The sequence below is a fragment of the Rhinichthys klamathensis genome, unplaced genomic scaffold (assembly GCF_029890125.1).
Source record: "Rhinichthys klamathensis goyatoka isolate OS25496 unplaced genomic scaffold, OSU_Roscu_1.1 h1tg000018l_1, whole genome shotgun sequence".
Lineage (NCBI taxonomy): Eukaryota > Metazoa > Chordata > Actinopteri > Cypriniformes > Leuciscidae > Rhinichthys > Rhinichthys klamathensis.
In genome coordinates, this window is record NW_026606569.1 from 1,300,539 (window position 1) to 1,316,347 (window position 15,809).

Sequence of the window (15,809 nt, forward strand, 5' to 3'; positions counted from 1 at the left end):
CTCAATCCAAGTAAGTCATACCTCGTCCCTCTCAATTGCAGCAGCGTCATCTTCTATTTGCTGATGGAGAACTTGTGTGCGTTCATTATGTTGCTCGTGACCTCTGAAGCTCTGTTTTTCACGAAGCCGCTCAGTTGCTCGAGAAAGCTTGAGTCTGGATGATTCACTCTCTCTGTCCAGCTCCTGTTGAATCCTTTGCTCACGTTCCAACCGTTCCAGACGTCTTCTCTCCTCCTCTTGCTGTCTTCGTTTTTCATCTTCTTCTATTTTTCCTGTTTAAAGATATCATAAAATACCACAGGATTAGAAACTACGGAGCCCCTAAAGGGACGTGGTGGTGGAAAGAATTTGGGATGGGAGAAGTTCCCTCGAGAAACTTTGCGTTCCCGTTTAATGGAGCATTTCGTGTTTGAACTTGTCTCAAATATAAAGAAATATGGTCAGTTCTTAAAGGATTAGTTCACTTTTAAAAAACTTTTGCTGATAATTTACTCACCCCCATGTCATCCAAGATGTCCATGTCTTTCTTTCTTCAGTCGAAAAGAAATTACGTTTTTTGATGAAAACATTCCAGGATTTTTCTCCATATAATGCACTTCAATAGAACCCAAACGGTTCAAGGTCCAAATGACAGTTTCAGTGCAGCTTAAAGGGCTTTAAACGATACCAGACGATGAACAAGGGTCTTATCTAGTGAAACGATCGGTCATTTAAAAAATAAATAAAAAAGTTGAAGTTTTATAAGCACAAATGCTCGCCTTGCTCTGTTCTGTGAGTAAATTATCAGCAAAAATTTTTTTTAAAGTGAACTAATCCTTTAACTCAAGGAGTTCAGTGAAGTTGGCAATATATTCACAGATTTAAACTTCCCGGATCAATATTCGAGAGCTAAACATTGTTAAAACACAAATTACACTTATTTACAATTACAGTAACATAGACAACGAGCTACAACCCAATTTCCTCAAAATGAGCTTTATAATGTAAATTTGTCTCTAAGCAGGCGGCTGAAAGACAAGTCCGAATAAGAATTGGGTTTTGCACGTCTGCAAAGTGCAAAACCCAAAACCCTTTTGCACATTTTATATAATGATAATCAATAGCTTAACTATGACACACTACTGTCACCACATTTACTTCACACATCACTGCTGCCTACTTAGTTTAACCCTCTGGGGACCAGAAACGCGCCGGCGCGTTTTGCCGTTTTTTTTTCACATAGCAAAAAAATAGACTTAAAATACTCTGTTGATTTTGATCGTACATATAAGTGTTATACATCAATCGATCCTGTTAATTGTCTATTATTTTTCTGTATACTCACAATAAAAACAAAGTTTTGTGCTTTTTGTCAAATAAAGAAAAATAAACATGATGCGAGTTTTGCCTTCTCTCTGTCAGTGCAGTCCATTCTGAAACACGTCCGAAAAATTAACTCTAACTCTGCAAATACTTGTCATACAGGCACGAGAGATGTTTCTTTATGAAGCTTGAATTCTCTTCTTTTCAATGAAGTAATTTATATAAAAAACAAATATTCTCAGTTTATGTAATCTGTATGAAAAGAGAGTGCTGTCAGATATTTTTTCCCCAGCTCATTACACTTCATTACGCGTTAATCTGACACGCCCACGGAGGACGCGCGCTATTCAAACGCAAATGTTGAGGCAAGCCATGACAATGCCCACATCAGCCGTTCCACCGCGGCGGTAAAATGTGTGGTGTATTTGCTGCCTTTTACCGCTAAGAGGCGCTACAATCGTAGACTCTGAAAAGTGTTCGTTTATTCCGGTTTATTCTCTCTAATGCGTAATCTGCTGCCGCACCGCACTGATTCAGAGCGATTAAAAGCTGGTAGCAGATGAATTCAACAAGTGAAACGTAGTTAAAATAATTCATAATCACAATACTGAAATTAGGCAACTGAAATGTAATTGAATAAATAATGAAAACATTTCAACATAAAACATTGCAATAAAAACATTTAGGCTACATAAATGAGGCTTTACAACTTTATCAGCGTACAGACGATAGCTCAGTGGTTAACGCAACATCACGAGCTTCGAGGAGCTTCAATCGACCCGAGATCGAATCTCAATGTAGCATAGGCCTCTATGTTGTTAACCGATGTTGTCCTACAGCGTTTATATTTTACCTTCTTGATGCTTAAATAGCTAACTGTTTATAACTGTTTACTTATTTAAAGTCAAGAGTTTTGTTTAATTATTATTACAACATAAATTTGCTACATTCCTGGAACCGCAGCGCTGCACAAAGGACATAAACTGATGAAGGAAGATTGTCAGCCGATTGCATCAGAAAATGAAAATGAAGAAGCACGTCTTTAGTCTGCTAAATTATTGTGTAATGTAAAAGAACACTAAAATTACTTAAGTTTGAAACCAAGTTCGAACATTTCAAGGTTTAAATAAAGTGTCGGGACAGTTTTTTTTAATTTAAAACAGGGTTGCATCGGGTTTGGAGTTTATTTATTTTGCGATGCAAAATAAGAGACACTAGGCTAATCTTATTCTTGCGACATTTTAAATTTGTATTGCCAAAGAAATGACAGCTATATTAAACAATTAAAACAGCAGGCCTACAAAACGAAAATTGTCCAAAGCAACATAATTAAATTAAAACATGCGTTTTTTTTTTTGCCTCTCTCGCGCTGAATCTCTTTTTAACAAGTTTATTTAGTCTCCCTCGCTCTCCATATGAAAGAGGAACATTAACACCTAGGCCTATTGTCCTGCGCGCACGATACAGCACTGAACTGTCCCTCCAACCCCCCACCGGCTATCGGAGTCTGAGGCTGATTTAACACAAAGAGACGCTGCAATTCACACTTAGACAGTGTTGATAATGAAGGAATTAAATGATTTAAGTTACATGTAGCCTAGTGATATTTCTGTCATAAAAGTTTATTACTAAATATTTCATTATTTCAGTAATTTATGAAATAAAACTGGTTTGGGCCAGCTTTTTCCAAGCAAAACTAAATATAATATGAAAAAACGCATGTTAATTTGTTGTCATGAACAAAATGTTCAACTCAATATTAAATTCTACAGGGATCTTTGGATCCTTACAACCAGGCATGCAATTTGTGAATTACGTTTTTATTTATTTTTTATTATTCAAATAAATATCGAACCACGGTGCTTCGTGGTAGGAATGCTGCTAAATTAGCTAAATTAAATAAAATGTATAGAATAATTATGAACTTAAATGAAACAATATCGCAACATTTCGACAAATACATTATTTGATCTGTTTTTACATTTTAATTCAGGGCGATTTAGCCTGCTACATTTAATTAGAGCGAGATTTTCACCCTTGTCTTGTCATTTTCTCATTGGGAAGCGCTTACATAGGCTACATGTTTGAGTAGATCCTCTGTAGGCCTACCTCTCGTTTTCATTATGGATTACATAATCAGATAACATTTATTAGCCTGAATATTTAGACATTTAAAGGCTTTAGACATAGCCGATTTCTTATAGTGACTGAGCTGAAGTGGCTTTCGGTTAATTTTTGTGACGCGCAGTTCCTGGAGACAGAGACGACAGATAAACTTTTGTCGTTAGCAAAAGTTCGAATAAAACCCGACTTTAGAAAAATGCACAGGGCCACTCGGCGTGGTCTGCCAAAACACTTAATTATAAACCTCAATATTTCATTCAAAATAATCTCAAAACGCTTTGTGAAATTTTGAAAAGCCGTGCATGCATTAAGGCCACTGGAATGAACAACTGAAACGCTGGTTTTGATTTTATTGTTTGTCGTTTAAACGTGCTTGTTGCATATCTCTATTTTATATTTGATATGGTCTATTGGTGAAGTAGCCTATAGCATTGATTACTGTGGAGGGAGGGGTGTGGGGATTCAAATAATTCAGCAGAAGCAGGGATATTTAGACCAGAAGGAAATCCCCGTCCCCCCTGGCAAATCACACTTTACTTAAAAAAGTTTTTAAAAACTCTAGGTTGTAGGGAATCAAAATAATAATAATAATAGGCCTAATAAAAAAAAAATATATATATAGGCTATATATATAAAATTACTTTTTTTACAGAACTGCTTTTGAAATTACGATTGGTACCCGATTGGTATAGATGCAAAGTCGTTCTGTTGGATACTATTGTTCCTTAGTGTAAAATGGAAATGCATGGTAATTTTATTTTATAAATATAAGCAAAAAACTGTATGGTGTAACAGAGTTTTAGAGCTAGACAAATCTCTCTGCATTAATAAATATAAAATTTACAGTACACAATGTTTGTTCGAGATTCGAACCCGTGTCATCTTGATGATCGAACCGTAAGTTCTACCGCTCGGCTATTAATTTCCTCACTGAGAAATGCCCAAACGTTTGTTTCTCACATGAGCGAGAAAACGTTTTCTCGTTAGCCTGTGAGTGTAGGCCTACTTTAGCCTACATGAATAAAAGTAGACCTTTTACAGTTTTAAAAGATGATATCTTATCTGTATGACCAACAATTACGCAGTAAGTTCTTTTAGCTGTTATGAGAAAAATAAATTCAAATGAACGCGCCGCCGCGTTTGTCAAACTCTAATTCAACATGCCAGAATAAAGCCAGATTTTAGAATAATGCATAGCCACTCGGCGTGGTGTGCCAAAATACCCTAATTATAAACTTCAATATTTCATTCAAAACCATCTCAAAACGCTTTGTGACATTTTAAAAAGCCGTGAATGTATTAAGGCCACTGGAACCAGGATCGTAACTGAAACGCGCTGCATGTCTCAATAGAGGAGCAGAAGCGCTGGTTCAGATTGTATTGTTTGTTGTTTAAACGTGCATGTTGCATATTTCAAAATATTTGTTTAAAAATAAATGTTTGTTGTAGGCTTATTTTTATATTACCATAACTTGTAGAATTTCATCCTTACTGTTAATTGACATTAGCCCCACTTACGTTTTGATAAATGTCCCTTTGCGCCACCTGGCGGTCATTTCGCGAGCGACTGGTTTATTTTTATTGTATTGGTCTACTTTAAAAAATAATACTTTATAAGATATTTATGGGAAAAGACTATTTTCTTTTCAAGATGTTTCCAACTGTAACTTTGAACCAATTCTGTAGAATGGCCCATATAGCATTTGACCAGGATTTGTTTCCAGGTATGACTAAAAATGTGCTTTTGGCTTTCATTTATATTTTGATTGTTTGTATATAATATGTGTGTGTGTGTGTGTGTGTGTGTGTGTGTGTGTGTGTATATATATATATATATGTAGGCTATATATATACAAGAAAGAATGCAATGACAATATATATATATATATATTTATATATATTGTCCTTGCATTCTTTCTTGTGTGACACCCCTGAATGAAAGGCTCATTATTATGCAGGGTCACTGTCTGAGAACCACTTAATTATTCATGATAGGGGTTGGGCCGTTCCACCCATCCGCATATTGCCTTGGCAAACAAAAAAATGTTTTTCACAATTTAAAACAATCTATTGTTTTATGTGAATGATTAGGAAGGATGATTTTCAGATCATTTTGAAGCAAAAACTCTAGGCGACAACGTACATTAGTCAAAAGTCTTGTGGGGACATATTTAGTATGTTTTTTGTGTCCTTATTTCAAAAACTTAATTTTTTAGTTTTTTCAATAACCATGCATAAACAATATTCTCTCAAAAATACAAACATGTACATACATGTTGCTCACACATTATGGTAGACCTGTTTGTGCTAAATAGAGTGTAATTTCACCTGTGCCAGTAATATGTTTATAAGCAACTGAAAAAAACACAAATGTCAGAGCATGTCAAAACATCTCAAGGACCCCAAAAACACCTTGGTCCCCAGAGGGTTAATAAAAAAAATATATTTATATATTATTATGAAACAAAATCAATAACTTATATAACAATAAAAAATATTCAAGAACTTCAAGCCATCAAATTCAGTAAGAAAATCTAGTGCAAAAGCTATGTTTGTAACAATAATGATATCTGCATACCAATATCATTGGTTGTTGGTATCCTACTTGTTTTTTGTGCTATTACTTGCCAAACTAAGTGTTGTATAACCAGCAGGAGAGCAGTTGTCACGGTCACCAGCTCTGTCACCTCAACGGCACTACACTTCCCAGCATCCCTCATGTTTCTCACCTGCACATTATCGGCCATCACCTGATCACCTACAGCAGGGATTCCCAAACTTTTCCATTCCAGGACCCACGTAGACAAGAATAATCTATCTCAAGACCCACCAAAATAATTTTATAAGCATGAATGTGGGGTGGGAGGCGTTAGTTCTCTTTAGAGAAGTTTTTTTCCTTGTCATATTATGACATATAAGTTTAATTGCAATACAAACTTATGGTACATTATCAAAAAGTTTGAGAATTAAAATAGTAGCCTAATGGCTGTTGAAATAATGTGAAGAATACTGAGTAGTTTTTGTCTGCTGCCTCAACTGATTTACCCAAACATGGCAAAACAAATTTAAAGAAATGAAAATGATTGAGTAAGCTTAATCTTAACCAAAGGTTTGATATGACAAAAAATCAGAATATAAAAAAAATAATAGACTAATAATTTTATTTGACAGTATGCCCAGGACCTAGAATTCCAATACTAATATTTATGCTGCGAGTGTTGTTATACTCATTGCGTTGTTCAGTGCAGAAAACGCTTTCGTGCTCGTGTGTATTCATTTTTAAATACTTTTTACATATATAATTTCCTTTTTCGTTGGTAGGTATTAAAATGCATGCGAGGGAACACAAAACAACATACTCTTACGACGACCATATCACTGAAAGACAACAGCGCTGTGTTGAACAGACGACAGAGATTAATGCGTTTCCCAAAAGCATCGTATGCCTAAGTAGATCGTAGAACCGCCACCGATGGTCTCTACAATCAACTCAGCTCACAATGCTTCTGGGAAACGCAGCCCAGACTTGAATCAGCCTTTCGTGACATTTGAATTCTCCGGTGTAATGCGATCTCATGCAGAATGCAGTGCAGTGATTGGTGTAAACGAGTTTCTTCTCGTTAATAATGCGCACCGAACCGCTTAATGAACCGAAGCCGCTCTGAGACGGTGAAAATTGTGATCACAAGTCGCACGCGCGCGCTTCATGAAACACAATACTTACATATTTATCTAACTTTAAATCACTCTAAGCAATATAGCGATTTTGTGGTTCACTGGTTGCACGATGAACCACTCAGAAATGCGTATACAAATGATTTAAAGAAGTATTTAAAAGTACTTGCGACACAGACATACAGTAGGTACTCAACCAGAATGCCTATTACCGCTACGACAGGTGCCGTGGCAAAAATAAACCAGTCGCATTTCAAAGTCGTTCGCGAAATGACCGCAAGGTGGCGCAAAGGGGCATTTAGCAAAACAGCCGCAATTGCCCCATTTTGAAACGTAAGTGGGGCTAATGTCAATTAACAAAAAGGATGAAGTACTACAACTATGGTAATTTCCAAATAAGCCTACAACAAACATGAATAAAATCAAAACAAGAGCTATTTGCATACAATAATGTACAGTAATGAAACAATCAAAGATTTGGTGGAGTTGAAACTGCATGTTAAAGTAATAATTGTATTAATTAAAGAAAGACAATTTGGTTGATGTTATTTAAACAAACGATCATACAAAGTGTAGTATACATATAAACTTTTATTTGTACGAACTATTATATTTCTCTGTTTGTATCTGTTAATTAAAAAACAGCACAAGGTCTTGTAAAAAAAACAAGAATGAGACTGATTGAATATGTAAAATAAAGAAATAAACAAACGAAACAGAATAGACCAAACTTTTAGAACAAAAAAAACAACAACTTTTTTTAAATAGCATATTAGGCTACAACAGATTTGGTTAAATTTAACAAAAGCAAAACATAATTAAGTAAAAGTACATTTTAAACAGAATATACCAAACTTTTAGAGCAGAACATTTTATGAATCAGGGACAGTTGCTTTATCGTGCGTGCAGGACAATACGCTGATTTCACCCAGCCGCCATTTTGAAATCGAAAGCGAGGCTCCGGTGGGAAGAACCCCGGAAGTACAGACAACAATGCCTTGGACTACCAACCTGAAGCTGCTGCCGCGATTTACACTATTGGATGTTAATATCCAATATAGGATATGTATATAGTTTGTTCCTGCTTCTTTTTTTAACGTTATGAATTATATATAAAAAATTAATTTTATTTATAAATTAATTTCACTGTATACACTATAGTCTAAAGTATGAAAGAAATATATGTACATTTTTAGAATAACTAATTTCTACATTAAACACAACAATACGCCATCAGATTCGCGACTCTCCTATGATTAAAGGCGGCACTTCCAGTTTTCTTCCCACCGGAGCCATTTCAAAATGGCGGCTGCGTAAAAGCAGCGTATAGGTGTTAATGTTCCTCTTTCATATGGAGATGTTGGATAGCCTGATGAGCAAGCAAAGGCAACATTCTTTTAAGGATAAATCTCTCGATGTGTCCAAATGTAGGCCTTATATCTTATTAAATTATAAATATTGTAGTTTATTTATTGTATTTAAAGTTTTTTCACACAAAATTTCAATTAAAGAGTTCAATCCAGTTGTTTCAACGTGTTTTGAAGAGTTTTAGAATATTCGAGCAGTGTGTATGATTGTCAACAATCTGGCATTATCTAAACATGAACTGTTGACGAAACGCGTTCATGCCAAGAAACGAATGCGAGTGATCAGCAGATACAGAGCGCTTTAATTCGAGATCAACCACGTTTTATTGCAAGGTGAATTCAACAAGGCAAGCAACAAAGGCTAAATAATTTGTTACAGTTTTTTTTTTTTTGGAGGGAGGGAGACAAAATTAACTTGCTAAAATGAGATCCAGCGCAAGAGAGAGGCAAAGAAAAACGCATGTTCTTAATTTATGTCACTTTGGACTATTTTCGGTTTGTACTGTTTTAATTGTTTAATTTAGCTGCAATTTCTTTGGTAATACAAATTTAAAATGTCGCAAGAATAAGATTCTGCGTTTCTTATTTTGCATCGCAAAGGAAATAAACTCTAAACTCAATGCAACCCTGTTTTAAATAAATAAACTGTGCCGACACTTTATTTAAACCTTGAAATGTGCGATGGGGTTTCAAACTTAATTAATTTTAGTGTTCTTTTACATTTTCATTTGTTTTTATATTGAAAGCAATACTATTTAGTTAGTCTGTTATTTTGTGTAGCCAAGTCAACAAAATCAGTCTTTTTCTGATTTGTTCAATGTATGGATCTGTTTTGAAAAATTTCTTCCGTTGCTATGGCCGGGTATCAGTGTCATATCAATTTCGTGAATGATAAAACAAAACAATAATTTAGCAGATTAAAGACGAGCTTCATCATTTTCATTTTCTGACGCGATCAGCTAATCTTTCCTCATCAGTTTTGTCTGTGCAGCGGCTCTACTTGAATGTAGAAAATTTATGTTGTAATGTGCCATTGATAATTAAACAAAACGCTTGACTTTAAATAAATAAACAGTTAATAAACTCGCTAAAAACAGTTACCTATTTAAGCATCAAGAACAGTAAAACATAAACGATGTCGGCTACATTTAGATTCGATCTCGGATCGCTTGAAGCTCCGTGAGGCTCATGTAGTTGCGTTAACCACTGAGCTGCCTTCTGAACGCAATTAAATTACGTCTTATGCTCTTCCAAAGCCTCATTGATGTAGCCTAATATGTTTCTATTGCAATATTTTTTGTTGAAATGTTTTCATTATTTATTCAATTTAATTTCAGTATTGTGATTATGAATTCGTTTAACCACATGTTTCACTTGAATTCATCTGCTACCAGCTTTCAATCGCTCTGAATGAGCCGCGGTGCGGCGGCAGTTTACGCAATAGAGAGAATAAACTGGCACTTTTCAAAGTCTGTGAAAAGGCAGTAAATACATACCCGAATTTGACCACCGCGGGATATTTGTTTTTTTTTCTGAATAAAATACATTTCAAAGGACTATATGATGATAATAATCATAATAATAATTGTTTAATACCGTGTGATGTTATATTATCTGAGACCGTTATCACACCGTGAAAATCTCATGCCATTACAACCCTAGTGTGTGTGTGTACACATATGTAAGGTTTTCTATGTTTAGTTTCCAACCACTGAGCCATCATTGGAGGACTCTGCAGCCAATTCTGAGTAACAGCTTTTTTGTCTGCTACCTCCAGCTGGTACACATTCCTATAAATGTCCAAGATAAAGATATATTTACTCTTTCTGTCCAGCTCCTGTTGATGTTCCCGACGTCTTCTCTCCTCCTCCAGACGTCTTCTCTCCTCCTCTTGCCGTCTTCTCTCCGCCTCTTGCCGTCTCCGTTTTTCATCTTCTTCAATTTTTCCTATTGAAAGATATCATCAGACAACATGGGATTAGAAACAACGTACAGATTCAACTTTATCATTTTATGGGTGACTTAATTTGCGCATGCAAAAGTTATACGCTATCACTCAGCTCTAAACACGTGCTGCTGTCACAAATGTACATTAGAGATGTTTGTATTAATTGTACAATTGAGACTGTATTGGAAAGGCTTTATCTTTTCATCTCTACTACTTTTATTGATTTTGATATTTACAAAGGTGCGTTCTGCTGGATTTTTTCCTCATGACAGGCGGAAACAACTTAAAATACTCCGTCGTGTTTGGCCATACAGAAAAGTGTGAAACATCATTATAAACTGTTAAGTGTCTACTTTTATTTGTTTACACTCACAGTAAAAACTAAATGTTGTGATTTTCACTAAATTAAGAAAAAAAAACATGATGCGTGTTCTGCCGTCTCTCTCTCATTGAAGTCCACTCAGAAATGCGTATACAAATGATTTAAAGAAGTATTTAAAAGTACTTGCGACACAGACAGTAGGTACTCAACCAGAATGCCTATTACCGCCACGACAGGTGCCGTGGCAAAAATAAACCAGTCGCATTTCAAAGTCGTTCGTGAAATGACCGCCAGGTGGCGCAAAGGGGCATTTAGCAAAACAGACGCAATTGCCCCATTTTGAAACGTAAGTGGGGCTAATGTCAATTAACAGTAAGGATGAAGTACTACAACTATGGTAATTTCCAAATAAGCCTACAACAAACATGAATAAAATCAAAACAAGAGCTATTTGCATACAATAATGAAACAAACAAAGATTTGGTGGAGTTGAAACTGCATGTTAAAGTAATAATTGTATTAATTAAAGAAAGACAATTTGGTTGATGTTATTTAAACAAACGATCATACAAAGTATAGTATACATATAAACTTTTATTTGTACGAACTATTATATTTCTCTGTTTGAATCTGTTAATTAAAAAACAGCACAAGGTCTTGTAAAAAAACAAGAATGAGACTGATTGAATATGTAAAATAAAGAAATAAACAAACGAAACAGAATAGACCAAACTTTTAGAACAAAAAAAACAACAACTTTTTTTAAATAGCATATTAGGCTACAACTGATTTGGTTAAATTTAACAAAAGCAAAACATAATTAAGTAAAAGTACATTTTAAACAGAATATACCAAACTTTTAGAGCAGAACATTTTATGAATCAGGGACAGTTGCTTTATCGTGCGTGCAGGACAATACGCTGATTTCACCCAGCCGCCATTTTGAAATCGAAAGCGAGGCTCCGGTGGGAAGAACCCCGGAAGTACAGACAACAATGCCTTGGACTACCAACCTGAAGCTGCTGCCGCGATTTACACTATTGGATGTTAATATCCAATATAGGATATGTATATAGTTTGTTCCTGCTTCTTTTTTTAACGTTATGAATTATATATAAAAAAATAATTTTATTTATAAATTAATTTCACTGTATACAGTATAGTCTAAAGTATGAAAGAAATATATGTACATTTTTAGAATAACTAATTTCTACATTAAACACAACAATACGCCATCAGATTCGCGACTCTCCTATGATTAAAGGCGGCACTTCCAGTTTTCTTCCCACCGGAGCCATTTCAAAATGGCGGCTGCGTAAAAGCAGCGTATAGGTGTTAATGTTCCTCTTTCATATGGAGATGTTGGATAGCCTGATGAGCAAGCAAAGGCAACATTCTTTTAAGGATAAATCTCTCGATGTGTCCAAATGTAGGCCTTATATCTTATTAAATTATAAATATTGTAGTTTATTTATTGTATTTAAAGTTTTTTCACACAAAATTTCAATTAAAGAGTTCAATCCAGTTGTTTCAACGTGTTTTGAAGAGTTTTAGAATATTCGAGCAGTGTGTATGATTGTCAACAATCTGGCATTATCTAAACATGAACTGTTGACGAAACGCGTTCATGCCAAGAAACGAATGCGAGTGATCAGCAGATACAGAGCGCTTTAATTCGAGATCAACCACGTTTTATTGCAAGGTGAATTCAACAAGGCAAGCAACAAAGGCTAAATAATTTGTTACAGTTTTTTTTTTTTTGGAGGGAGGGAGACAAAATTAACTTGCTAAAATGAGATCCAGCGCAAGAGAGAGGCAAAGAAAAACGCATGTTCTTAATTTATGTCACTTTGGACTATTTTCGGTTTGTACTGTTTTAATTGTTTCATTTAGCTGCAATTTCTTTGGTAATACAAATTTAAAATGTCGCAAGAATAAGATTCTGCGTTTCTTATTTTGCATCGCAAAGGAAATAAACTCTAAACTCAATGCAACCCTGTTTTAAATAAATAAACTGTGCCGACACTTTATTTAAACCTTGAAATGTGCGATGGGGTTTCAAACTTAATTAATTTTAGTGTTCTTTTACATTTTCATTTGTTTTTATATTGAAAGCAATACTATTTAGTTAGTCTGTTATTTTGTGTAGCCAAGTCAACAAAATCAGTCTTTTTCTGATTTGTTCAATATATGGATCTGTTTTGAAAAATTTCTTCCGTTGCTATGGCCGGGTATCAGTGTCATATCAATTTCGTGAATGATAAAACAAAACAATAATTTAGCAGATTAAAGACGAGCTTCATCATTTTCATTTTCTGACGCGATCAGCTAATCTTTCCTCATCAGTTTTGTCTGTGCAGCGGCTCTACTTGAATGTAGAAAATTTATGTTGTAATGTGCCATTGATAATTAAACAAAACGCTTGACTTTAAAAAAATTAACAGTTAATAAACTCGCTAAAAACAGTTACCTATTTAAGCATCAAGAACAGTAAAACATAAACGATGTCGGCTACATTTAGATTCGATCTCGGATCGCTTGAAGCTCCGTGAGGCTCATGTAGTTGCGTTAACCACTGAGCTGCCTTCTGAACGCAATTAAATTACGTCTTATGCTCTTCCAAAGCCTCATTGATGTAGCCTAATATGTTTCTATTGCAATATTTTTTGTTGAAATGTTTTCATTATTTATTCAATTTAATTTCAGTATTGTGATTATGAATTCGTTTAACCACATGTTTCACTTGAATTCATCTGCTACCAGCTTTCAATCGCTCTGAATGAGCCGCGGTGCGGCGGCAGTTTACGCAATAGAGAGAATAAACTGGCACTTTTCAAAGTCTGTGAAAAGGCAGTAAATACATACCCGAATTTGACCACCGTGGGATATTTGTTTTTTTTTCTGAATAAAATACATTTCAAAGGACTATATGATGATAATAATCATAATAATAATTGTTTAATACCGTGTGATGTTCTATTATCTGAGACCGTTATCACACCGTGAAAATCTCATGCCATTACAACCCTAGTGTGTGTGTGTGTACACATATGTAAGGTTTTCTATGTTTAGTTTCCAACCACTGAGCCATCATTGGAGGACTCTGCAGCCAATTCTGAGTAACAGCTTTTTTGTCTGCTACCTCCAGCTGGTACACATGCCTATAAATGTCCAAGATAAAGATATATTTACTCTTTCTGTCCAGCTCCTGTTGATGTTCCCGACGTCTTCTCTCCTCCTCCAGACGTCTTCTCTCCTCCTCTTGCCGTCTTCTCTCCGCCTCTTGCCGTCTTCTCTCCTCCTCCAGACGTCTTCTCTCCTCCTCTTGCCGTCTTCTCTCCTCCTCTTGCCGTCTCTGTTTTTCATCTTCTTCAATTTTTCCTATTGAAAGATATCATCAGACAACATGGGATTAGAAACAACGTACAGATTCAACTTTATCATTTTATGGGTGACTTAATTTGCGCATGCAAAAGTTATACGCTATCACTCAGCTCTAAACACGTGCTGCTGTCACAGATGTACATTAGAGATGTTTGTATTAACTGTACAATTGAGACTGTATTGGAAAGGCTTTATCTTTTCATCTCTACTACTTCTATTGATTTTGATATTAACAAAGGTGCGTTCTGCTGGATTTTTTCCTCATGACAGGCGGAAACAACTTAAAATACTCCGTCGTGTTTGGCCATACAGAAAAGTGTGAAACATCATTATAAACTGTTAAGTGTCTACTTTTATTTGTTTACACTCACAGTAAAAAGTAAATGTTCTGATTTTCGCTAAATTAAGAAAAAAAACATGATACGTGTTCTGCCGTTTCTCTCTCATTGAAGTCCACTCAGAAATGCGTATACAAATGATTTAAAGAAGTATTTAAAAATACTTGCCACACAGACATATGTAGTGAAGTGTCTAAAAGTGTTTAAATAAAGTATGTCATATAAAAAACAAATATTCTGTTCATGTAATCCATATAAAACCAAAGACAGGTACAGTTTGAGGTATCAGTAATATGACCAATCGTCCACGTGAACCATGCGAACCTGTAAACGCCCCCATCACCTCAAAACAAAGCATCAGCTTCATTCTACTTTTCATCGAGTTTGGAAGACAAGCTGTGAGTTTACCTTGGATTTACCTCAGAAGAAGAACGTGATTTTAAGATAAGAAAGGTAAGACATTTATTTTCATTTTCATTGAACTATTGCCAGACTAAAATGTATAAAATCGACGGAAACATGTTGAAATATGAACTATAGACAGGTAGGCAATCTTTCAATGCTAAATAAAAATACATGTAGGACACAATGATGTTTTATGCTCTATAATATAAAACGTCTCAGGTTACGACTGTAACCTATGTTCCCTGAGAACAGGGAACGAGACACTGTGTCGATGATGCTTTGGGGAAAGCCTCCGTGTGAACCAGTGTCTTAAACGCTTATCTAATCACGGCAGTTGTATTGACTGGCGACAGCCTATGACATCACTACTAGTGCGACCTGGAAGTATATAAGGGTGCCTAGAGAACATGTCAGCAACTTATCGTCTGAAGGGGCTGTTCAACAGGCATAAAACAAGTGCGAACAAGAGGCTGCGCGAGCGGGAGAGAGGACGCTGGCGCTGGATTTTCGCCGTTTCTCTGCAAACTCTCTGCAAATTCGTGCAAATCCGCCCTACCGTACTAATCTTACTGTAGTTACTGAAATCGCTACAGAAATAGAAAATAGAAAGCTGAAACCGGCAAAGTCAGAGTGTATTCTCCACCCTTTGGCTTCAAATCCCTGAGCCCTGGAACCAACTTCGGGTTCTGCATTGCCTCTGCCTTCAAGCAGATGTCTGCACGTGGAATACCATCCCTTTGGAAGCTGTGGATTACCTTGGCTTGTGTCGCTGTCTTTCACCGGTACTCGCCTGGATATCGGCTAGCCGCTAACACATCACGCATCATGTTGTGGTCCGACGCCTCGATGCAACATCTCCGAGCTCTCAATGGCAGGGGCCGAGCTCCCCTGCAGAAACTGGATCTTCTGTACCGACCTCGATATATCCATAGGGGATCAAGGCG

The 15,809-nt window shown here is 35.8% G+C and overlaps 1 protein-coding gene across 1 annotated transcript in view; it reads right to left on the reverse strand.

Moving 5' to 3' along the window:
• LOC130070832 (uncharacterized) overlaps window positions 1-15,809 on the reverse strand; it is a 43,224-nt gene that overhangs the window by 18,870 nt on the left and 8,545 nt on the right. Inside the window, exon 4 of the mRNA XM_056235377.1 lies at window positions 22-272. Coding sequence (XP_056091352.1) covers window positions 22-272 — 251 coding nt within the window. The remainder of the gene's footprint in view (window positions 1-21; window positions 273-15,809) is intronic.